General features: G+C 35.0%; 3 protein-coding genes and 1 non-coding gene across 7 annotated transcripts in view; 2 read left to right on the forward strand and 2 right to left on the reverse strand.

The window, feature by feature from the left end:
• The window catches only part of LOC117124050 (cystathionine beta-synthase-like), a 19378-nt gene extending 9824 nt beyond the window's left edge, over window positions 1-9554 (forward strand). For both annotated transcript variants that reach the window (XM_033270176.1, XM_033270177.1), the window contains exons 5-13: window positions 813-1097; window positions 2178-2269; window positions 2729-2939; window positions 4711-4816; window positions 5681-5764; window positions 6320-6454; window positions 7142-7250; window positions 7849-7933; window positions 8121-9554. In XM_033270176.1, coding sequence (XP_033126067.1) covers window positions 813-1097; window positions 2178-2269; window positions 2729-2939; window positions 4711-4816; window positions 5681-5764; window positions 6320-6454; window positions 7142-7250; window positions 7849-7933; window positions 8121-8254 — 1241 coding nt within the window. In that variant the 3' untranslated portion in view covers window positions 8255-9554. The remainder of the gene's footprint in view (window positions 1-812; window positions 1098-2177; window positions 2270-2728; window positions 2940-4710; window positions 4817-5680; window positions 5765-6319; window positions 6455-7141; window positions 7251-7848; window positions 7934-8120) is intronic.
• Window positions 9555-10767: 1213 nt separating this feature from the next.
• Window positions 10768-15549, reverse strand: LOC117124086. 2 transcript variants are annotated; one of them, XM_033270228.1, is made up of 5 exons: window positions 15402-15549; window positions 14579-14679; window positions 13729-13827; window positions 12832-13176; window positions 10768-12440 (listed from the first exon to the last, which is right to left on the reverse strand). In XM_033270228.1, the coding sequence occupies exons 2-5, from the start codon at window positions 14607-14609 to the stop codon at window positions 12175-12177; spliced, it is 741 nt and encodes a 246-aa protein (XP_033126119.1). In that variant the 5' UTR covers window positions 14610-14679; window positions 15402-15549; the 3' UTR covers window positions 10768-12174. The 2 variants fall into 2 exon arrangements, with proteins under 2 accessions (XP_033126119.1, XP_033126118.1); XM_033270227.1 differs by having other exon boundaries at window positions 15344-15540.
• A 216-nt stretch (window positions 15550-15765) lies between these two features.
• On the forward strand, window positions 15766-24708 carry LOC117124085 (zinc finger protein 729-like). 2 transcript variants are annotated; one of them, XM_033270226.1, is made up of 5 exons: window positions 15766-15863; window positions 17198-17260; window positions 17364-17614; window positions 18033-18279; window positions 18400-24708. In XM_033270226.1, exons 1-5 carry the CDS (start codon window positions 15791-15793, stop codon window positions 22296-22298), a joined length of 4533 nt encoding a protein of 1510 aa, XP_033126117.1. In that variant the 5' UTR covers window positions 15766-15790; the 3' UTR covers window positions 22299-24708. The 2 variants fall into 2 exon arrangements, with proteins under 2 accessions (XP_033126117.1, XP_033126116.1); XM_033270225.1 differs by lacking the exon at window positions 15766-15863 and adding an exon at window positions 15891-16148.
• Trnas-aga lies at window positions 17758-17830 on the reverse strand. Its single transcript has one exon. It is a non-coding gene; the product is annotated as a tRNA-Ser (tRNA).
• Window positions 24709-25125: the final 417 nt, after the last annotated feature.

Here is a 25125-nt window from a genome sequence, read left to right on the forward strand (position 1 = left end):
ACTTTTTATATACAGTTAAACTTGCCTAAGTCTGTCTCTTATACACATCTAGATGTGTATAAGAGACAGTATCATATATATGTATATATTATGGTAATAACCATTAACAACATATGGCAATTGCATATAACTAGCTCTATCACAGTTTTTGTACAGGTCGGTTATTATTATATTAATATGTATGCTAAAAAGCTAAAATAATGAAAAATGGCAGCCATTTTAAATTTCAATAGCTCAAAAATGTGTACAATATTTAGTTAACTGTTGCTGTCATTGTTATGAGTGAATTTCCAATTGAATACTGCATTTTAATGACATAAAATTACAATATTAGTGACAATTTTAGGAAAAAATGGCGGCCATTTTGAAACGGCTGGCAACCCCCCTTGCGTATGAAAAAAAAAATGTTGCACATACTTTTTTGATTTATCTATGTCTATTCTACATCATATCCAATATTTTAAAAATATAGCAAAAAAAAAATGCAACCAACCAAAATTTGCTGGACTACACATGACTCACTCATACATGTTGTCTTCAAGGACAGATATCAGCAGGTATCTGAAGTGCGTAATTGATTACAAGTGTCATGAAAGTGGCAGAATGGCCCCTTTCACAATAGATTATTAACAATACTTGTTAATTTTTTGTTTGTAAATTTTGGTAGCCCTATCTTTATATTGGGCTATTGAAGTTAGCTGACATTCATAACACAATATTAAGAACTATTTTACATAATCAGCACATGTTCTACAATTTTATAATTTGTATAAATATGTTTCATCATTAATTTGTCTTGTTTCGACCAATAGGGATTGGGATAGCCTTGGCAGCAGCAGTAAAAGGTTACCGGTGCATAATTGTCATGCCCGAGAAAATGAGTAACGAGAAAGTAGATGTGTTACGTGCACTTGGGGCAGAGATTGTAAGGACACCAACTGAAGCTCGTTTTGACAGTCCCGAATCCCACATTAGTGTTGCTCAGCGGTTGAATCGGGAAATTCCAAACTCGCTTATTCTTGACCAATATCGAAATGCTGGCAATCCCCTTGCTCATTATGACAGAACAGCAGATGAAATCTGGGACCAGTGTGATGGTGGGTGCAGGGATAATATGTTTTCCTGATATTTGTGATAGTTTAAAGTTTTTAACCACTGACCAGACAAAAGTAGACACAGATCTATTTTTTATATACAGTTAAACTTGCCTAAGTCGAAAATTCTGGGGGTTTTTTTTGTTGATCTAATTTTACATGCCAAATTGTTTTGTTTTCCATTATTTAACAATTTGTAAGTCAATTTTTTATCTAAGTCGAACAATATTTCAATGGCATTTTGGATTCGACTTGGCAAAGTTCAACTGTACTATGATTTTAAGGATAGAATATGTAATGGAATGTAGTGTAGGATTTATATAACACTTTATACAGTCTCAAAGCGCTCAAGATGTGGACTAGCTCTTACAGTGACTTGCTTCTCCCCGAAGGGTCTCTTCATGTGTGCTATCTATAAACCGGTTCCAGCCACAACAGTATTCTCGTCTGTTCGCAACATGGGCTGTATGGACCAGTACGCTGGTGTAACCCCCTGCTTGTCTCAAAAGATATACTGGGTTCTTTAAAGTGCACACAAGTCAAATTGTGTACACTGAGCCTATGGTTTATAGTCCTTATCCAAGAAGACTTTTTTCCAACACCAAAATCATAGGCGAGCATGCTGTTTAAACCATGCCGATATTATGGCTGTAGGTTGCAGCGCCCTTGCTTTAACCACTCGGCCATCCAACTCGCTAAGGGTAAACATTGCACAAGAAATGAATTTTCTGAGTTGATTTTCAACAAAGGGCCATCATTATAATACATTTAAATTAAACAAGAGTGCATTTCACTCTTTACTTTTTTTGATTCATATTCTGTCAGTGTGTTTAAGAAAAAGTTAAAAACTTACCTCTTTTCCATCTCATTCAAAGATTTTTGACACTCATGTATAATGAAATTTAAAAAAATTAATATTATGCTTCTTTCTGCTGTTTATCAAATATTTTACCTACTCAAAACTCTGTTAGTCTCTCCTTTTTTTATCTTTGTATGTAGTCTTTACATGTTGTTTGCAAATATATTGTAAAATTAGTATATTTTTATATTGTTTTGTTACAATTTTGTTCAATTTATTTTTAGGTAAGCTAGACATGTTGGTTGCAGGGGCTGGGACAGGAGGTACTATCTCTGGCATTGCCAGGAAACTCAAGGAAAAGAATCCAAACATTAAGGTAAATTCAACACAGGTTTCCACATTAATTTACAGTACATATTATTAGGAATTTTACACAGAATATTGTTTATCAAATCTTGTATCAAAGTTTAGTCCAACTGATCAAATAATTTCCTTATTTAAGTAAACTGGCAGACATAATAATAAGAATAATAACTCTCCATTCTTTTATAGCACATTTAACAGAAAAAAAAAGCCTCAATGCACCACAAGCAGTAAATAATTTTGACTTAATTTATGGTATTTAAAATTTTAAAAGTTCAGGACTCCACCCACTGATGTCAAAAACAACGTTGCTGTCGCATGCAGGCACTCCACTCGACATATCAACTCACTCCACAACAACTCATTTCTCCCCTCAAGGATTCACCAATTTATTGCAAGTACCAATGTAGCAACTCAGTATTCTGTCTACACAAGGTTTAATTTAGTTTTTCTTTGCTAATGTGCTTACTAGATGATTGGTGTAGACCCACTAGGTTCAATCTTAGCCCTACCAGAAACTCTCAACCAAACCGATGTCACATCCTACCAAGTAGAAGGCATTGGATATGACTTTGTTCCTACTGTGCTTGATATGGACGTTGTTGATGAATGGTACAAAATTGATGACAAAGAATCATTCAGAATGGCCCGTAGGTTGATCCGACAGGAAGGCCTCTTATGTGGTAAGTTAATAATTAGCATTCTGAAGGGCTTCCTGGTTAGGAGAGGTATTTGAGCGTTTGTTTTTATTGCGATCTGTTCTTGTGACTTATTGTATACGTGTGAGTGTTTGTGTATGTTAATCGGCATTAAGACAAGTGTGGTAATCAACTGAACATTTGACCTGAAGTATGGAGGTCCTTTTGAAGATACATACATAGATATAACATACTTTGATATGAAAAATAATAAGTAGCTAAATTTGCAAAATTCAAAGTAATTTATTTCACCAAATTTTACATGCAATTATGTAGTAAAAGATGGCAGGGAAAAACCAAGAGCACAGCTCAAAAATTATGGTTACCCTTTTTGAGGCACTTGTTGATGAGGTCAGTAGTCAAATAGGTCAAGGTATGAAGTTGACATAAACATACTTCGACATTCTGTTACACAATTTGATTGTATTGTGTCAACTTAGGATATCCATTTTACGCGTTGCACATTTAGGCTGCTTTGAACAACAGGAAACAGTCATTAAGAAACTCTAGGTAAGCGGCAGTGGCGTATCTAGAAGTCTTGAAATGGGGGGGGGGCGCAAAGGGGAAGTGGGGGAAAGGTAAAGTGGGGGGGGGCTCGATGATCAGTTGATCATTAGAAAAAGTTCTTCTGGTTATAGAAACACTGTCTAGCCACCCCTAATCTAGCATTTTTTTACAAGAGTGTGGCTTTTTCCGAGTGTCCTTACTGGCGTATGTTATTGACATGGGGAGGGGGAGACTAATGGGGATAATGGATTAAGTGTGGCGCTGATATGATGCGATTGGTAACAATTTCTGGCACCAGTAGGCTCAGGGGCATGTTATTCTATTGAAAACACTGCTTTGAGATCTTATTTTTTAGTTTGAAAGTGACATTTCAAGGAATCTAGAGGTATTAAAAATTGTTAAAATTTACTCATCTCAACCCCAACCACTGGTGAGTGGATATTTTTGTGGTAGGAAAATTTCTAGTGACAGTGTAGGAGAACCTGGAGTGCAAGGGGTTTTTTTTCAAAAATCTAAAATAAAATGGAGAAGAAAAGAAAATTATATTCAAATTGAAGTCGCAGAATGCCATTCCCAACCATCGAGAAGTGCCATAATCATAAATTTTCTTACTTCAGGTCCAACCATGGTGAGGCTGAGGGGGTATTTTCTCCTATCTGTGAAAGCTCTTCACTGGCCCCCTCTATTTTAAATCCACTGCTTTAAAAGAAAATGAGTGCGGCTGACATAGAAAAAAGTGGAAGTACACAATTTATGTCGGCCCACTGCTGGTCTCAACAGATTGGAAGTACCCCCAGCTTAAAAAGGTTGAATACCCGGGGTCTATATGGTAGGCCTACACAAAATTATATATAACCAAACTGGTGTATGAATTTTATACTCTCCACATTTCTAATGTTTATTATTTTAATCCTGTGACCGCAATGTAAATAACTTCTTGGCTATTGTTACACCAGTCGTAAACCAATTCTTTTTAATACCTGTAGTCTATTATTTTTATGTTTATGTGTCGTACCATAAAAGAAATGCATTGAAGATGGTAGGTCATCCTCAAGAATACATTAATTTATTAAGTTTGGAAATACAAACTAGTTAAAGATGTTGCAGCATTTTTTTATAGGAAATATTTCTTGTTGCACATTCAACACATATAATTTATATATATGATAATGTGTTATGATAATGTCAATAAAACTATTTACTGTATGCATTTACAATGTAATCATTAACTGTTGTTGATATTTTTCAGGTGGTAGTTCTGGGTCAGCAATGGCAATAGCTATCAAAGCTGCCAAGTCGCTTGAAGAAGGGCAGCGTTGTGTTGTTGTCTTAGCTGATTCTGTTAGAAATTATATGTAAGTACAAAATTATTATCTCAGTTTCAAACCATATATCCTTATATATCATCTAGTGTCAAATTCAAAGGATCTAAAAAGCTAACATATTAAATATTAGCCTGTACAAGTGAGCATATTTCCAGGGAGGCTATTGTTTTTTCCCATATTTTTCATTCGTTGACGTGGTGGTGTGGAAAGTGTGGTGGTATTGATGATTTTACCACTTTATTTTATGCAGTTTTGATACCATTAATTGCTATACTGTCACTGCAAAGTTTAAAATATGTAATTTGTATTTCATTTTTTTCTTTAAAATGTTCCAAAATCAAGTGATTCTTACAGGGTCAATATAATGACTTAGTTCATAGAGCAGAGGTGGTAATTGCATGGGCGTAGGTTGGGAGATGTGCACCTTCTTTCCCCTCCCCAGTGCAACAAATTCTGAAATTGGCAATTAAATTTTCATTGGAATAAGGATATAGCTCCATATTTTGGGATTTCGTTCAGCATACTTATATGGCGCACCCCCCCCCCCCAAAGCCGCAACCAGCATATGCCCTTGAAGTGATACAAAAGTATGTGGTTTTTTGCAAAATTTCAATCCAGGATGTTGGGATTAGAATGGAGCATTTTGACCTGACATCCATCCAACCTACAGCTCCTCTCCAATTATATTACAATAAGAGTATCATGTAGGATTTTGTAAACACCATCATCCTATCGTGATTATAGTTTATCTAGGATTTATGAAAATTGAGTCGTCCACCAATGGGATTTGATGATAATCACCAGTTATTGTTTGGACTTGCAGTCTAAAGCTAGCATCTTGCTAACTATTGTATTTGTGAAAGAGATTGTATGTGATTTGTTTTTCTTCCACAGGACAAAATTCCTTTCTGAAGATTGGATGATAGAGAACGGATTCATGGATAAAGACTATGGCCCAAATGCACCTGAGAGTCAATGGTAAGGTAGTCAGTGATACTTTATTTGAATACTGTCATTTATCATCCTATTATACCTTGAATTTGTTTTTTTTTACTAAAATCTATCAGTATGTAGTTATTTATACTGCCAAAATTGTTATGATTAATGAATGTTTGCCCCTGTTGGAGAATAGGAGATACAAACTGAACTGACTTCCAGTGTAAAGAATAGATAAACAAATATTCCAGCTCTCCTGTTTCGCTCAGGATTCTCCCGCATTTCCATTCAATCTCCTGGTCTCCCAGTTTTTCAGAAAAAACACAAAATACCAAAAACATCTAATTAGAGGCTTGTTGGAAGCAATGATTGAGTATCTCTGTGCCAATTGTTCCTTTTTAAGCTAACAATGCCAGTATGCTTACAAAGGTTTTCTGAGTGTTACTGACACCTCGAAAGATCAGAATGCATGCATAAAAAAAACTTAGATTTTCAACATTTATGGGGTTGGGGTGCACATCACCAGCACACGTCAAGTCTCCAGAATTTTGAGTTCCAGGGTTGGAACATCTCAATAAAAAATACTTGATTTTGTAGGTGGTGGAATCTCAAGTTATCAGTTTTAGAGGTAAATGCACCACTGACTGTGCTTCCATCAGTTAAATGTCAAGACTGCATCAACATAATGAAGGAGGAGGGCTTTGATCAGTTACCAGTAGTCAGTGAAGGGGGGTAAGTACCTATAAAATCTTGAACATTCATTTGTTTTCTGAGATCAAAAATGAAGCTGCTGGGTTTTTGTTTTTATGTATTAACTGTTATTCAACAACAATGTGGCTCTCATAACAAGCTAGCTCAAAGAGGCTTCATAGTGTACATGTAAACTGTAATGCACTTGTCAATTGTAGTCCCGGGTCCCCCAGGCCATAGCAGGGCACTAGCCGAGACTGAGCGGGGGATGTACACATAGTTGTGTCCCCGTAGTGCCGGGACATACCTAAAATTTACCCGTAGATGTAACAGGCCTCGGAAGGACCGGGAATTTTACACGTTAGAGTAGCCGCAGTTTCGGGTGTGTAAGCCTAGTGCTGTCAAACCAGGTCTGGTCCTTAGGCCTAGGCATTCAGTCAGCAACTACTGTGTGTTTTGGTAATTAAAAAAATAGCCTACCGGTACTTTGGGCCTACCATCATGGTTTCATTTTTTATAGATCACAGTATAAATTACATAATAAAATTTGAACCTCCAACCACACAAAGCCGAGGAACTGAGGTGATGGCGCGTGTGAGTGTGTTGCGTGAAAATTTGTGAACCGTGAATTTGACATAGTTTGCGTCAAAAATATGCCAGTACATGAGCCAAGGCAAGGAATTCAGTTTCTACTACATGTATTCATTTATTATTTTTTCTTCAATTTAGAGTGATGCTTGGCACTGTTACCCTCGGCAACCTTTTAACACAGATGGTTGCTGGACGAGTAAAGGCTAATGCTCCTGTTTCAGACATTCTGTACAAGAAGTTCAAAACTGTAAGTGTTAAAATGATGTTTGTTTTGAGAATCATTCTTCACTTATGAGATCTGTTCTTTGCTGTCTCTGCTCTACTAATAAATATCTTTTTTTATGCTATGCTGTGTACAAAGACTTATACCTTTCCTAAATATATTTCTGCATTTCAAGATTTGTGCTTTTCAATATATGTTACATGAACAAAAATCACCCAGAACTCATTTTGTAATTTGGCTAACATATGCACATTCCTGATGATGACATAATTAATATTAATATTATTTGCCAACATGATGGCATGCATTTCAATATTTGGCATGTATTATACTTTATTATCTGAGATTTAATCAATGGATCTTTTGGTACATGCAGACAAATTTATTGTTTGAAGGTTTCCATGGCGAAGTAATAATATATTTAGTGCTTGCGTGTGCCCCTTTTAGGCCATGATCTAGGATTGTTGTGTGTTTTTCCTTATTGTTTTATATGCAATAAAGTGATTTTTTTATGAAATTGATGATTTATATACATCTGATAATGTGATAAAAATATGCTCACATGTGGATAATTACATTGAGTAAATACCATATGTGATTACAACCATTCGTTTTTTATCAGGTGACGTTGGACACTACATTGGGCAGCCTTTCCCGTATACTAGACATAGACCCATTTGCACTCATTGTTCAGTATCAGAAGCAATGTAAGTTGAGTTCCATCCTAATAAATATGTACCTACCTTAGATTAATGGAGTTTGAAAGTAGCCAAGACAAGTGCAACAGTTATATAGATCATATATATATATATATGAGAGAGAGAGCGATTTTGAATACTGTATTTTGAAGACTTGGTATAAAAAGTAATAACTATCTCTTTTATGTTCTTGTAGATTGTGGTGAAGATGGTGGTGTGACACAAAGGCAGATGATATATGGAGTTGTGACCCAAATTGACCTTGTCAATTATGTCACTAAAAATCAACCCACTTCCCCTTCACCAACTACAAAAACCCCTAATTTATAAATTCTTCAACCTTAATTAATCTTGCCAAAATCATGAATTATTAACAATTTTTTTAAATGTTATTTTTTTTTAGTTTTTTTTAGGTACATACAGTGTTTGTCAGTCCAGTTTGCATTTTCACACAGTACTGTAACTTATTTTATTGTCATTATATTTGATGGTTGAATTTTACGTCAAATTTTACCCTGTCAATATGGAAGCAAAAACTGTAAATTAACTGGTAATTTTAAACCTCTTTCTTGTGTTGATAATGCTATATTTTATACTGTGAACCACAAAGCCCTGTTCACACTGGATCATTTTTACCAGGATGAAGGGTAAATCTATCTTGGTGAAATCATTCTACCGTTCACACTTGGATTAGATATGAATAGGCTTTAAGATATTAAGGTTTACCATGTGTGCTCAGTGCAATTGTAGATACATTTTGAGTAAAGTTCAGCAGTGCATGTGGTATTAGCACGCGCTCAGAAAGATGTTACCAATTACATTGTTTGCGTTGGACTTTCTCAGGGGTGGTGCAAGTGGGGCAGTAGGTGAGAACATTATTTCGTCAGGGAGAAGAAAGATTTATATGTATTTTTTACATATTAGTAGACACTAAAATCCATTTAAATAAGCCTATGAAACTACTGTACTAAATTGTCATAGTTTTTGAGCTATATCCGACCCCGCCAATTTGCGCTTTTGTTAGGGACATCGGCCTCTCTTCCCGTGGGGAAAGTCCTGGTGCCATTCCGGGCCTTGCTTGCTGGAATTAACAGCCTGGTTATTGTATCAGTGCAACATTTGCATTTAGAGTTCTACAATAAGAGAGCGCACATATTATGTAAATATGTTAAGGAACATTAGGGTTTCTAAATGTGCAGTAATCAGAGGGGCAATTTACAGTAAATATTATGAAACTTAAATTTCATAAATTTTACTTTTAACATGCAGCTGCGAATGATCAAACAAATGATGGCGTAAATAAATTATTGTTAAGATGTGATATATTGTTATATTTAACAAGTGATAGGAAATGGGATTTACAGCCAGTAAAGTAAATAATATCTGAACATTTGTATAGCACTCTTGAATCCCACATTGCTTAATGGTTCTGTATATGCAAGTTGACTTTTTTCTATACACACTGTAGTTAGACTAGCTTCTTTATGCATTTAAAAAGTAAAATAGTGTTCTATTTTAAGTGAATATTCTTATATTAAAGTCTTTTGCTCTGATATTGTCTATTCAATATTTCTTTTTGCATTTAAAAATGTATAATGAAGCATAATAATAAGTCCAACTTTATTTGGTATCAATGCGTAGTGCCTTGTTGGTTGTGTTCATAGCAATTGGCATCTTGTAATGTAAAGGCCAACTCGGATATCGTCGGCCGATGCAGCCCGACGCAATTTGTTGTCGCGTCGGGTCTGTGTGAGTTGAACGCAGACGCGATGGTGTGCGTCGGGGGCAGTCGCGTAGTAGAATATTAAACGTGTTTAATATTTCTCACGACGGCTTAAGTTGAGTTGGCCTTAATAAACATTTTGGTCTTCAACTGGGAGCACGAAGGCAAATTGAGGGGGGGCGCTAGCATGCAAAATAAGGCGATAGGTGATTTTTTAACTGTTAGAGCATCATTTTTTTGCTTCAACATTTTATTTGGGAAGAGGAGACTAGAGGATGCAAGCTTTTTGGGAAGTGTGCCCCATTGCCAGTGGCGTACCTAGAAGTGAAGTGGGGTGGTTCGATGATCAGTTAAAGGGTGCTAACTCGCAAAATAATACCCCATTCAGACTAGCATCGCATTGCGATCGGTTGTAGCAATTGCGACACCCAATTGCAAAGTAAAATAGTGTGTGAAAGCTCACCAATAGTAGTTGATATGTAATCGATATCGCAATTGTTACCCATTGCGATTGGGTGCTACAATCTTTATTACTCCCGATTACCACGGAATCTGATCGCAACGAATCACAACGAATTCCACAGGCACTGTTTGGCTGAGGTCAGGCAACATAGGCCTAGCTACCGGAGGTCTAGACTAATCAGTTTTGGATTACCACCGATTACATCGCAACCAATCGCAAGATAGTGTAGTCTGAATAGGGTATACGCTGATTTATAACTACTTGACCATGATTTTTGTGGAAGGCTGTTCTCCCCTCACACACCTTATAATATTCCCCTGCCCATTGCACCACCTAGATGTGCCATGTTTTGGGTCTTGGAACAAAACTTACTGACCTGCTAAGTATAATGTAGGTTGGTAGTAAGGAGATTCCCAGGGAAAACATGTTGCATGCCTAAATATGGTCATGGTGACCTCCCATCTGTCATGACCATATATGGGCATACAACCTTTTATTGTCAAATAAAATTTGATAGTGTGGACATAGCTTTGGACTATAAATTTTTCTCATGACTCCTGTAGCAATATGAAACTCAATTTGTGAGCACACTGGTTTGCTATTCAGTTTAAAATTTTAAAATAGAAATTCTGCAGCCAAATAATACAAGCAACTTTGTTCTGTATTTCATGATTCTAAATCAATTTAAATTCCAAATAATAAATACAGTCATTTTATTATAAAATAGTTACTTTTAATTCTCTACAAATAACAGATATTGACAATAATCAGAGCATTTGCTCTCTCTTTCTCTCGTACTGTTTTCGAAAATCTTGCCAAGCCCAGCTGAGTAACAAAACTACAAAACCCAGTTTCTATTAAGTAGAGAACGTTTTCTGCATCACATGCATAATGCTTATACATTATACTAGAGAACACATAAAAAAAACCATGCATTTTGCATGGTTGAAAATCTGCCCCAATATTTTTAAATGATTGACAATATCTACATGATCTCTGATGCTAACATCCAGACTTAATCAAAGAAAACATTAAAATATAAGTTGTAAAAATGCACTTCAAACCCCTAAAATAAACAACTTGGTTGGTCATTAACAATAGTGTTTAATATTACACAAGAACAAATAAAATTTACAGCATACCAATCAAGTATACCAATAAAAATATGTAATAAATATTGAAGAAAATGTTAGTTGGATTGTGCACACTTTCCAGGGCAACAATAAAGTTTTACCTTCGTAATAAGAAAAGGGATGTAGGAAAAGTATTGTTCACGTATTATAAATTACTTGTATATGTACATTGTAAGAACTCTGAATGCTTTTAGCTACACCTGGACAGTATACCCTTATACTGTAATTGCATTGTTAACTGCAAGGTGTTTTGCAAAAGTTTTTATTTTACATATTTATATAGATTTTCTTTCACCATACAAGTATTAAAAGATTCTTTGCATAATGTTACTAAACAATCTGCAAACCCTGTTTGTATTCTAATGTTTTGTTTGCAATGTGTCTATCTTGAAATGGTTAAGTACAATAGAACTACAAGTCAATTGCAGGAATTGCAAGAGACACCCCCTGAACATTAAGAAAGTTATTAAGTGGCTTCTACCAACTTAAGACACTGGCAGTTGGATACAGAACTTCATTATGGTACCAATGTGAACCAATCATGATGATATTGATTGTAGAATTATTAATTTAAAACCAAGTAGAAGTATACGTACTGCTACGTTTGTTCCACTATCAGTGGCCCCTGGATTTTTTGGAGCTGGGATTGAGTCATACATGTGAGAGAGCCAATGGCACCTCCTGACAGGACAGCTGGGAGAGGGCGCTATTAAAGCCTGAATAGCATCACTAACAACATCTAGCTCCCAGCTTCATTGCCCGATGATGATCCACTGATAGTGGAACAAAACGTGGCAGTAAGTATTAAAAATCTGATGATGATAATCATAAAAATAATAATTAGTGATATTAGAAAGAAAATATAATCAACTGAAGTACAGTATAAAGAGATTAATGGTGTGATAGAAAGGGTACATTTCTCCCCTTCTGGCTAGGCATGTTCCGATTCTTGATAGGCAGGGGGTGGGTAGTCATCCTTTGGTGCCTCTACCTGCTGCAGGCAAGAGGAAATCTCAAGAGACGCCTCACTGTATGGTGGTGGTGTCATCAACGCTAGGCCTGGTGTTCCTGAAGAGCATGGTATAGATGGTACACCATTGCCATTGTACAGGTCTTGCGGTTCAACATACATGATGGTTGCTGGTGTGACTAAATGAGCGCTGTCGTTTTCAAACTCACTTGGAATACTTGTTTGATCTATAGACAGAAAGAGAGCAAAAAAAATATATGTAGCTTGCAGCTATATTAGAATCTAATTCAAAGAATAGCTACCCTTATTAAAAAGACAACACTATCTTTACATTCTTTATTTCAAAGAATAGCTACCCTTATTAAAAAGACAACACTATCTTTACATTCTTTATTTGTCCTCATTCAAATCGGAGAACAGAAACTTGGGTTGGGCACCTGGGATCAAAATGAATACAAATATAGTGCTTAGCCCCTCAATATGATTATTTCTTTTATGTGAAATAAAAATTACATAGACTTTTGTTGATGAAACACAATATTGCAAATATACTTATGCAATAAAAAATACCAATACTTTTAAGAGGAAACTGTAATAAAACACCATATAACAACTTACTTGAGGAAATCACACTAATTCTTTGTAGACGCCGCCCTCGTTTGACCAACAGAGCAATCAAAGTTAACTTGATGAGAACGATTAGAGCAATGGCAACAGCTATCATTGTGCTTGTTATTAGATTACTTTTATTGCTCTCATTCCATTCGTTCCAGTTACTGTTTGGATCTAATGTTGGCTGCAGGTTTATGGATTTTGTTGGAATTGGATACCTACTATCTTGTGTCAAAGCGAGTGGATCATACTCATCAACTGTCGGCTCAGACATTTTAGGTAACTGGTAGTCATTGTTATTATAGTCTAAACTATTACTCGGAAGGTATGTCAAACTAAACAGTTGCTCAACTGAAAAGAGAATAAGATTAAACATAATAGTAATATGGATAGATGGAAATATCAATGTTGCTGCACCTGAAAGTAATGTCAATCTATCAACTCTATCCACACTCTCAAATTTTACGTGACAAATGCAGACCTGCCAACTCACCTGATCCTGTCGTGTGTCACCCGATATTTAAACAAATCTCTAGTTCTCCCGATCGAATGTAATTTTCACCGGAACTCACAGGCCCCCACCCCCAAAATATTACGATTTATGCATAATTTGATTGTTATTCAATGTATTCACCGCCTGCTCGCTTCACGGTGCAATAAACAAGCAGCCATTTTCAATTCGAATGTCACCGCCAACGGCCAATGATTTGTGGTGATGTGACTTTTCTGCCATCTTGCATCATCTTTTGGTTAATTCTGGAAACCTCCAGATTTTTTGGTAGATCTCCAGATTTGTTTAAGATTCTTAAAAAAATCTCCAGATTTTCATGACCCAAGGGTTGGCAGGTCTGAATTTGAGTAAATTGCTAATGATGTCACATGATTTTGGAATACACTACTTACGAAATGATTTTGTGAAATTTAGTGTTGTGTATGCAGTATCATCAGTCGGTGAGTCCTGTACCTGGGCATCAGTAGCTTGGTACAAACTAAAGGCAAATACTACAAAGGAGAAAAAATGATTATAGAATTACTGTACACTTTATACTGCCAAAAATTTGGGAAATCCTTAAACAATGAAATATAAAATATTGAATTGTTTGCTTTAATGTACTACATATGTTTAAATATCAACAAAACAAAGTCACAGGTTTAATTGTTACAGATATTCCTTTTTTCACTCAGACCATGTTTATGCCCTGCGACTACAAACATGTATCGGAATGTAATACTGTATCCCGATACACATATAAAATATTTTCAATAATAATTGCAATAATGAATAATACAGAACTAATTAATGAAAAAGAAGTAAAATTTTTTTAAATGATGAAATTGTAAATATATATTTTGATACTGTATGAATATATTTTTAAAATGTTAATTAATTTGTATTTTAAAGTTATATTTGTAGCCAAGAAACTGCATATTTCTAGTATTGGATGTATGATATTGTTTGTAGTTTTTTTGTTCGTTTGAATGTATTTGATGTATGTGTTTGGTTTTCTTTAATTTTTTTACTGCAATAATTTTAGGCTTTTTGTACTTTTTTACCATACCTGAATAATTTTTTTTTTAATTAAAAAGCAGCAAAGCCACCATGTTTAAAGTATGAGCTTTATAAAACAAACAAGACTAACTAGATGTTTAACTTCATTAATATAATACAGCAATAATATTACAAATTTTACACAATACCACAGGTAATTATTGAAAACTATAAAGTATTCTGTAAATAAAAAAGCGTTCTTACTATAAATAATGCAAATTTGGAATGAAGTCATCTTGGAAGGGGTTGGAAACACTTGAACTACAGTATTCCACGCTGTCCCTGCCCTGTGGCAGCAAGACTACCTGCAACATAACACAGCAATAATCAATGAAATTAATAAAGACTACAAAGCAAACAAAGTTAGTGTACCATTACAAAACCAAAAATAAATTAGAAAATGTAAATATTAAAATAAATTGCTGTCGGTAGCACACATCCTAGCCTAGGCCTATGACAAAGAGCGGATATGATCCAAGTGTTTAAAATAATTAAGGGTTTTGACTCCATTTCAAGTGAGGTGTTTTTCAAATTTGACCGGGATTCACAAGCTAGGGGTCATCAATACAAGATGAAATTTAGTCGTTCTAGGGTTAATGTTAGGGGGAATACGTTTTCTAGAAGGGTGGTCATGTTTTGGAATGCACTTCCTAGTGAAGCAGTTATCATGTTCAACTATTAATACTTTCAAATCAAGGCTCAATGTCAATGAGGCATGGTCCAACCATCCACTGAAGTTTGCACCATACGCTAATATAGTGACTTCATTTACAAGTGGGGCTTTTGAGCACTGAGTTAGCTTGTCTAGGCCTATGGCCTAGGTATATAAATAAATAAGTGCATGATATTAGGCCTAGGCCTAGCCAAAGCCTACTACTACTAGGGGCCTAGTAGTATAGTAGGCCTAGGCCTAGACTAGCCTAGCTAGAGGCCTAGGCCTAGATGTTTTTTTTTTTTTAATAATTTTACCGTATTTGTTTTGTTTGTAGTAAAACCAAATGTTTTCTCAGTGATGCACCAAACCTACTTAATATAGGACTAAACTAGAATCTGGTTTGTTCTTCGTGAAGTACGTTTTCGTTCGTCATAGTATCCTAGGCCTAATCAAAATATGTAATCGTCAATCTTTAGGACATTTTTTCTCTTCCGGGTGTAATGTCGCAGCCCGTGTTTCGTATATGGTTTATACGGACTATGTCATTGGATATTGATGTGATGTGTATTTGTAAATAAATAAGTTTTTATTTGTTAATACAACTAACGTTAATAATGTAATATATTTTAAAATAAAACAAAATATTACGGCTCACATTATTTCATATATTTTCATAATAAAATAATTAAACAATAATGTGAATAATATATTTCATACATTTGTGCTAACTCAGCGTCCAATGAAAACGATTTTAACAGAGAATGTATGTAAAGGCCACCACGCGACCACCTGAACTCTGGGAACCAACACGGAGAATTTTGTCGAAAACGCTAGGTTTGTAACAGTTGAAATTCTCAGTTTTTTATAACAGAAATCTTCATAAAAATAATGATACGCTTATATGTGCAATTATTTATATTTTGAAGTTTATATAATTTCCTTATGTGTATGATTTATATGAATAAATGTTGGGCAAGCTTGAAAGAACTCTCCTCTTTAGCCCATGTTTTACACTGTCCTTTTGTTTCCAATGGCGCACAAGGTGCATGGTGTCGGCCCATGCACACAAGTCGAAACAGTGCTTGGCATCGGTAAACTTTAGGGAAAATACGGGACAGTGTAAGTGCAGTCTAGTTCCAATCTGTCAAGTTGAAACGTTGTGTGCATGATGTTCTCATCCGCAATAAATAAATTGCATATTTTATTTCCCTTATTTTGACATCATGAATGCATATGTGCATACCTAGCCTAGTAGGCCTACCACATTATTGACATGCATACAATACAAACAAGTTAGGCCTACAACAATGAGATTGAATTATTATTTATTTATTGATGCTAGATTAATAGTTTATCAAGCAATCCAAGATTAGGTAGGGTATGCCCACCCCTGACATATAGTTTACAGACAAAAATTAAAATAGGCTTTGTAATAATTCCGTTTGTTAGGCTGACTAAAAGCCAATTCTCAATGTGTGTCCATGGACCACATGTATGGAACAATATTAATAGTATTATTAAACTAAAAACATCAAAAAACTCTTATGACTTTTATAAAACTCCTAAAAAAGGAAGTTTATATACGTCAAATCATCAATAATAGGTTATTTTATGATCTCTCTTTTGTTTTGTTTGTTTTAACTTTTATTTCTTTTTTTTTTAATCATCTGTCAACAAGGGACAGCTGAGACAAGTTCCAAGCCTAGGTTTCTAAACTGTTCCCTCACCATTGTATTCTGTTTTTTAATTGTCATTGGTGAAATAAATGTCACATTGATTGATTGATTGATTTTTTTTTTAATGATAATTAAATTAATCATGTTTACAATTACAATACAATGTGTTACATATGGTGATTAAAAACCCCACTTTTCTTTCTTTGTTATGATGAAAATATTAAAGTTGGTCATTATTTATTTATGGTGCCATATTCAATATGGCACAAAGTAGCAAACACTTTCTGTTTTCGTATATAATCCTTTACACCACAGTAATATAAATTTTAGTACAGCAAACCTAATTATTCTTTTTAGGAAATTTACCAGTTCTTATAGATATGCAGAACTCTGATTACATGATCAAATATTCATAGTAGTTTATAAATTGTCTTGTGATAAACTAAAGAAGCTGGATCTTCAAACATCTGAACATTTTTAATTTCATTGTAGGCTCCTACAAAAGGACATTCCAACTCCATGAAATGGAATGTAATGAGAATACTCCTACAGCATGTAAGTACTTTAAATCGATTCTAAAATTTAAAAAAAAAAAAGTTGTTTGTATGAATGGGAACAAATCTCGATTAAGTTTTTCATACATTTTTCTTTTATTCAGGGTGCGAAGATTGCCAAGATAGCCATAATACGGATTGCCCTCTGGCTGGAACCATACTTAACATCCTTGGAGAACCTATTTTAAGCAAAGCTGAAGCTAGTCTTCCAAGGAGTCTCAACTTAAAAGTTATTAATGGTGAAAAGCATGTTATTGCAGGGATGGCAATCCCAAAAGGGACACAATTTGGTCCTTATGAAGGAGACTTGGTAGTAGATGTTGACCACAAAATAAAAGGTGGTTTCTGCTTGAAGGTATGAATTACTTTAGCACTCGTATCATCATTGACGTTGATAAAAAATAAAAAATCAGCAACAATACATACAAAATACATTTTTTAGGAGGGATGTTTTGTTTTACCTGACATGTTGTCATATCGTATGTCCCCAAATACTAGTTATTCGGGTGGGAATCGAACCCACGACATCCAGGTATCTAGCCTGATGTCTTAACCACTAGACCACCGAGCTTGCGTCAGGTATTGCAAAATATCACTCCTATGATATTTTCCTGACGCAAATTCATATATTATTGTACTGTATTTGTTACTATCATTTTCATAATGAATTATTTGACTGTTAACATAGAATGATATGAAAGCATACATATTTTTTATAAGAATAAAAAGTAAATTTATTTTATTACAAGTTTTTTTTTTTTAATACAATTTAGATCTTCAAAAAGAACCAAGAACCTATGTACCTTGATACAAACAATGAAGATAAGTGCAACTGGATGTGTCTTGTAAGAGCAGCAAACAATGCACAAGAACAGAATCTCAGTGCTTTTCAATATAAAGATGGTATACTCTTCTCAGCCACAAAAGATATAGATGTTGACGAGAGACTCTTAGTTTGGTATGCCCCTCATTATGGGTCTCGGCTTGGAAAAGAAGAACTTAAATCAAGAACAAACTCAGGTAGTGTTTCAGCACTCTATTGTACATTTTTTTTTTATACTGTATTTTCAATTTATGTCAAAACATGATTTTAAAGTATAAGAACAAAGTATTATTATTCAAACTCTTTCTTATTTTAAGGGGATGAAAAATTGTTGAAGAGGAAAAGAGATAATAACAGTGAGAACATTGAGAGGAAAAGCTCAACCGAAGAAACAATAACTCCTGAGAAAATAATTAAAGAAGGAGCTACATCACCTACAAAGACATCATCTGTAGGCAGAGGTCATAAGTCACAAACTATTGGGAAGGTGACTCCATTGGCAACAAGAAGATCTCATCGTCAAACAGGAAGGAAATTTAATGTTAAAGAATTATTTAATATTAAAGATGATCAAAATTTAAAGATAAACAATAATGAAGAACCAATGCTGATTGAGGAACAACCAGATTTGATCAATAACATTCCAGTTAAGGTGAATGATGGTGATATTCATTCTGCTGATGAAAAGGATCTCTGCAGTGTACAAGGCTGTAGCAGTCATTGTGAGAACAATGTAAAGAATGCAGAGGAATGTTCTGATGAAAAAGTTGAAGACAGTACCTCTATTGCCAGAGGTGAAATAGGTGGTAAGGGTATTGATTGGGTATGCATGGAATGTAAAATGGTATTCAAAGATCAGTTTGGGCTGATTGATCATGTTCAGAGTGAAGTTCACACAAATTTGCATCTGGAAGTTAAAGCTTCAGAACCTGAAGAGAAACAAACACAACCATCCCCACAAGGAATTAGAAAATCCACAAGGATCATAACACCATCACCCAAGAAAGCTGCTGCGGAAGCAATGACTAATGTTCAAGAGGAAGATGAAGCATCTGAGATAGCAGCATCTACTGGTATCAAGAAGCGAGGTAGAGGAAGACCACGTAAGAATGAAAAGCATTCATGTGAAATGTGTGAAAAACACTTTGATTCACGAACCCAACTTGTTCAGCACTACTTAAAACACCACCAAGATGATCTTGATAAGCTAGAAAATGTTGATATTTACTCTTGCTTGGAGTGTGGAGAAGGATTCTGGAAGAAGACTGATTATGAGTCACATATGTTAAGATCTCATCAAGGTATACCCTGCAAGGCTTGCGACTTAACATTGACATCAATGAAAGCATATAATAAACATGTGCTAATGCACTCTGAAGATCTAATTCCATGTGGAATATGTAGCAAAAGGTTCTTGAAAGCTGTTCTTCAAGCTCATCTTCTAGAAGAACATGGAAGGAAGGATTTAGGTTGCTCTATGTGCAGCCACAAGTTCCCTTCTACAAGTCTGCTCACAAGTCATCTTATCCTAGACCATAACATCAAGTTAGCCACACAAGAAGAAAGTTTAGATGACTGTGAACAGAAAAAGTCAGAAAATTTTACCTGTGACCTATGCAGTGCTGTATGTGAGGAACCAGGGTTGTATATTACTCACATGCATGAAGTTCATCATTTGTTAATGTTCCGGTGTGATTTCTGTGAAAAAGTTTTTGGAACACAGAGCAGCTTAAAGAAACATTTAGAAGTCATACATTCAATGAAGAGTGAATATTTCTGTGAATACTGTGCAAAAGTTTTTATCCATGAGCCATCTTTAAAGCGACATGTAGAAGAAGTACACGAGCAAAAAACGCTTCCATGTGACATATGCCTTAAGATATTTCCAAGTCAACGTCGTCTTCATGAACACATGCGCACTGTACACAAAATCATAGTTTCTAAACAGTCATCTGTAATTGAGGACTTATTTAAGTGCAAGATTTGTAACCAAGAGATGGCATCAAAGGGAAACTTACGACGCCACATGGCAGTTCATAGTGGACAAGGTACAGAATCTGAATTCAAACTTCGGAATGACCTGAAATGTAAATTATGTGGTGTGCAGTTCAACAGACGCTACCTTTACATGGAGCATTTGGCATATCATAAGGCCAAAGGAGAGAAAGTGGAAGACCTTGATAATAGTGTAGACCCAGACGATGTTACATGCAGCCTTTGTGGACGAGTATGTACAACTAAACAAAACCTTCATCGTCATATGGCAATGCATGAAGAGAAACCATATGCATGTGATTACTGTGATAAGAAGTTCCTTCATGAGATGTCCCAAAAGGAGCATATTTTATCAGAGCATCCTGAAGTAGACATTGGAATTGATATGTCAAAAACATATAAATGTGAAACATGCCCAAATGTGTTCTTGAGAAGAAATGTATACAACAAGCATATGCGAAAGCACAGCAATCTTGTCTACAAGTGCAGTCATTGTGATAGTGTGTTTAAACGTAAAGACAGTGTCCATCGACATAACTGCCGTATTGACCTTGATATGCAACATGTACTGACCTGTGAGGATTGTGGTGCAGCATTTAAATTTAAGGATAACATGGACAGCCATGAATGCAAGGAAGAAGATATTATAAAATACAAAGAAGCAAAAGACAAGATGATGTTAGAAATTGATAAATTCCAGTGTCAAGTTTGTATGGAGAAATTTGATGATCCTTGGTCCCTGAAACGTCATAAGAAGAAGCATTTACCAAAGTTACATGTCTGTGATATGTGTGGCCGAAAATTTCAATTTAAAACTGCTCTTAAAACACACATGAAAATCCATTACAAAGTTGTCCATGATACTGAAGGTAACACACAAGTTGTAAAGATCCCTTATCTGAAGGACTCAATTCAGAATATCTGTCCTGAATGTCACTGCCAATTTAGCACCCAAAAATCCTTCATTAACCATTTGAAGCTATTTCATTCAATTGAGGCCCTGCCATGTACCATATGTCCTAAAGTTCTTACCTCTGAAGAAGAGATTATTATACATACTGAAGAACATCAGGAAATGATTGTCACTGACAAAGAAATTAAAAAGCAGATGGTTAGCTGTGCTTGTGATCAATGCAACCGTGTGTTTCTTGAGCCAGCCAGATTGGCCAAGCACAAACGAATGGCTCATGAGAAACAACAGGAGTTTATGTGTGACACATGTGGAAAGATGTTCAATCGGAAGGACTCATTGAAGGCACACATCCGAACCCATACACAAGAAACTGTGGCAAACTGCAAAGAATGTAATAAGAAGTTCAAATCCCGCATTGCATATGACATGCATTTGAAAATTCATCGTAATCAGCGTGATTTTAAGTGTACTTTATGTGATAAGACATTCATTCAAAAAGGAAATTTGAACAAGCACCTCCTTACACACAATCAAACATTCAATTTTGAGTGCGAGGTATGTAAACGTAAATTCAACAACCCGGCTCTTTTGAAACGTCATGCTTTGATCCACGATGAACTTTCAAAACTAGTTTGTGACCTTTGTGGGCACAAGTTTACACGTCAGTACTTTTTAAATAAACATATTAAACAGCATCATGAATTCCAGAATTCATGTCACTGCGAACAATGTGGAACATTCTTGAAGACTGTGGCTTCATATCGTCGACATATGCGTCGCAAACATCCGGATGTTGCGGCTCCTGACTTCAATCCAGTCATGTACTCAGATACCAGTATGAACTCAAAAGAAAGTAAGGTGGGAAATAGAGATGGTGACGAAAATGATGAAGAAAGTGATATTAGTAAGGAAGGGGAGATAATTAAAATTGAACATGCTAAATTTGATGCAGAATCTGGAACCGTAATACAAGAGCTGTCTGTTCCAGCTAGTAGTCTCAGTTCAGTTCTTGGATCTGTTATCCAGGGTAATCCCGAGCAAGGTTTCACTGTTCACATCATCCAGTCTCCTGAGGTTGTCGTCACTTCCGGTCAGGATGGAGAAGTTCAGACTTTAGAGAATGTAGTTACTGGAGAAACTGGCACTGAGACCATTTTACAACTTGATGATGGAACTGCTGCAAATCTTACACCAGATGTTGTAGAGGGTGTTCGTGTGTTGCAGCAGTTTGTTGAGTTATCTGGACGTGTGTCTGAAGCAGAGGTGACCCAGGCAACAACCCAAGTAACTTACGAGAATGTTGAATGACCCTTGGTCAGCTGCTATTTAATCATGACATAGTGATAAATAATATACAATTTAGATTTACCATTTAAATTTAAAATTATTGTATTTCAGTTTACTAAGCTACTGTAAAATTTACATACCAAAACACTGAAACGCTGTTCATTTTTAAGCTCCGTAATTCATATACTGTATCATATTATAATTAATTTTTTAAAATTCTTGTAGACAATTAAGACAGGAAAATGGGGGTGTTCTTTGCCAATCGACAGACATATAAAGTAATTCAGACTCATTTAAGAATTTTTTTTCCTTAAAAAATTCTGTAAATCAGCAAATAAGTAGATCAGATTTGTGTCTTGATCCTCTGAAAGTTTATACTACGTGTATTATTATATTTTGAAAGGAGCTAATTAATTGTTTTGATTGATATTTTTTTACAGACAATATATCTTTAAACTGAGTAGACATAATGTATGCATATGTACAGCTGTAAAGTATACTGTACTAAAACATATCACAAATACGTATACCTAGAATCTGTGGTTATGACATTGGCAAAATTTACTTCTGTAATCTAAATATTAATGAATCGTTTTGTAAATACAGCTTTCTTAATAATTGGGTAATTCATTTTGAAACATGGCTATGTACTGTAGATCCATGGCTGCATATGGAATGTATTTTGTTGATAAATGTTCAACATTTAACATCTTTCACATCAATTACGAGTGACAAACTAAAAGGACTGTGTTTTGAATATCTGTACTGTGTGAAAATAAGAAAATATAAAATGATGGCGCTCCATAGTTGTATAGTAAAATTTGCACTTTGATTTACAGTAGTTAATTTTGTGTAGATTCTAAGAAATTAAATTTCCTGTGGTTGTGTTATGTTTATACATACTGTAATCCGTTTTTAACTATTTTTCAACATGGAGTAAACCTGGTACTTCTCTGGTTTAGGTCAGACAGGATTTTTTTCAACAGCATTATACCGATACACTCATGAAAGAAGTATGAATTAGTGAGGTTCAGGATCAACTAAAACAATACGTTAAATGCAACATCTTTGAATTGACTGATATTTATTATGTGTACGTGAATATTGACAACGAAAACCGAATGGAAATGTTCAATTTTTCAGCTACAGTATCATTGTCTAATAAAATCTGGTTTCCATAAAGTCACTACCCTATCCTCTGATGCAATCGGGAAGGTTCCTCATTCTAGCAACCAATCAGCATCTTCGCTGCGATACCTTTCGGCTATAGTACGTAGCGATTACAGTGCAAGCAAGTCGCTACCTCAAAGGATTTTATTATAACAAGTCCAAACATTGCATTATACACAGGTGTACAGTACGTACTTCATAAAGGATCATGGAAAGTAGCAAATTTAAATTTAAAGAAATACACAGTACACACACTTGCAAAAATCACCATTGTGTATCGACAATTTGAGAACAAGTGGTGCTCTCGAAAATCCATATTATTAGTTATGGAAGCGCCTCGAGGTTGTGACAACTTGAGGCGCTATATAAATCTAGAATTTTATTATTATAAACATTTACATCAACTTATGTAAATCAAGGCACTCAAAAATATATTTTTAAAAAATTGAAATTAAAACATTTACAGTATTTATTTATTAAACTTTACTTCTCAAGGGTGGCTTTTCCAGCGAAGATCCCCAGTATGTGGTCTAAAACTTAAAATTTCAATTTTTCGCTCATGGAAGACAATAGGCCTATACGGTACATCTTAATAGAATATTACAATTCATTTTTCATCATTTTTTCACTTCTCAGACTAATATAAACCATAGTCTAAGTCTTAATGACAATTCAATTAACATTGAAACGTCATTATTAGATATACTGTAATATGTTAAATTGCCGCCTTATTGAGAATTTTACCTTTAACTGGTGCTTACACTCTCCCATACGCGAATAAAGTCGATCTGATTTTAAGAGAATTACTTATACATTATTTATTTGGATGAGTATACTAGACCTACCATAATGGAACAGCAAACGCAAAAATACTCTTTCCCCCCCCCCACCAAAAAGAAAAAGAAGCTTGTGCCCCAAATCACCATGAAGCAAAAAACTCGCACTCAATTAGATATAAATTAGTTTGCGATCTAGACCCCATCAACCCACGGGGAAAAAGTTGATTTGTATGTTCCTTTTGAAATTTCAACTTGTGTTTATTTTAGTTGAAGTATCGTTGTAAAACTTTGCTGTATTGTTTTGGACGCACCAACTCTATTGAAGGCTTATAATTCAATCAACATTGAGACGTACGGTATTATTTTATCGGATTAAAATTGCCGCTTTATTGAGAATTTTACCTTTAACAATATTTGTAGACCTACTGGTATTTGTACTTGCTCTCCCATACGGGAATAAAGTTGATCTGATTAGAAGAGAACTATTTATCATATATTTATTGTTTTTATTAGATGTGTATACTAGCTTACCATAATGGGACACCAATGCAAATACAACCTACAATTGAGAACGTAGTATTTTGCACGAGTGTTCGCCAAAAAGCGGGTAAAATAAAAATATCAGCGATAATAAAGGCAATAACAGTAGGCCCTACTTCTGTAATAATAAAAGAATACAATGAATAAAAGAATTGTATTATAGCACCACTGATTACAAGTTAATAACTTAACTCAAAAATTAAGCAATTAAAATATGTAATATAATTTTTAGCTCATAAAAGATACTGTACTTATAGAATATTACACTTATTTTCCATTTAATTATAAGCAGTGGCGCATTATAGGGGCGGACTGAAAGCTCTCGCCACCAAGTCACCCATGAAGTAAAAAACTCACGC

The sequence above is a fragment of the Anneissia japonica genome, unplaced genomic scaffold (genome assembly GCF_011630105.1).
Source record: "Anneissia japonica isolate Jap-2015-1 unplaced genomic scaffold, ASM1163010v1 scaffold522_len1101056_cov227, whole genome shotgun sequence".
Taxonomy (NCBI): Eukaryota; Metazoa; Echinodermata; class Crinoidea; order Comatulida; family Comatulidae; genus Anneissia; species Anneissia japonica.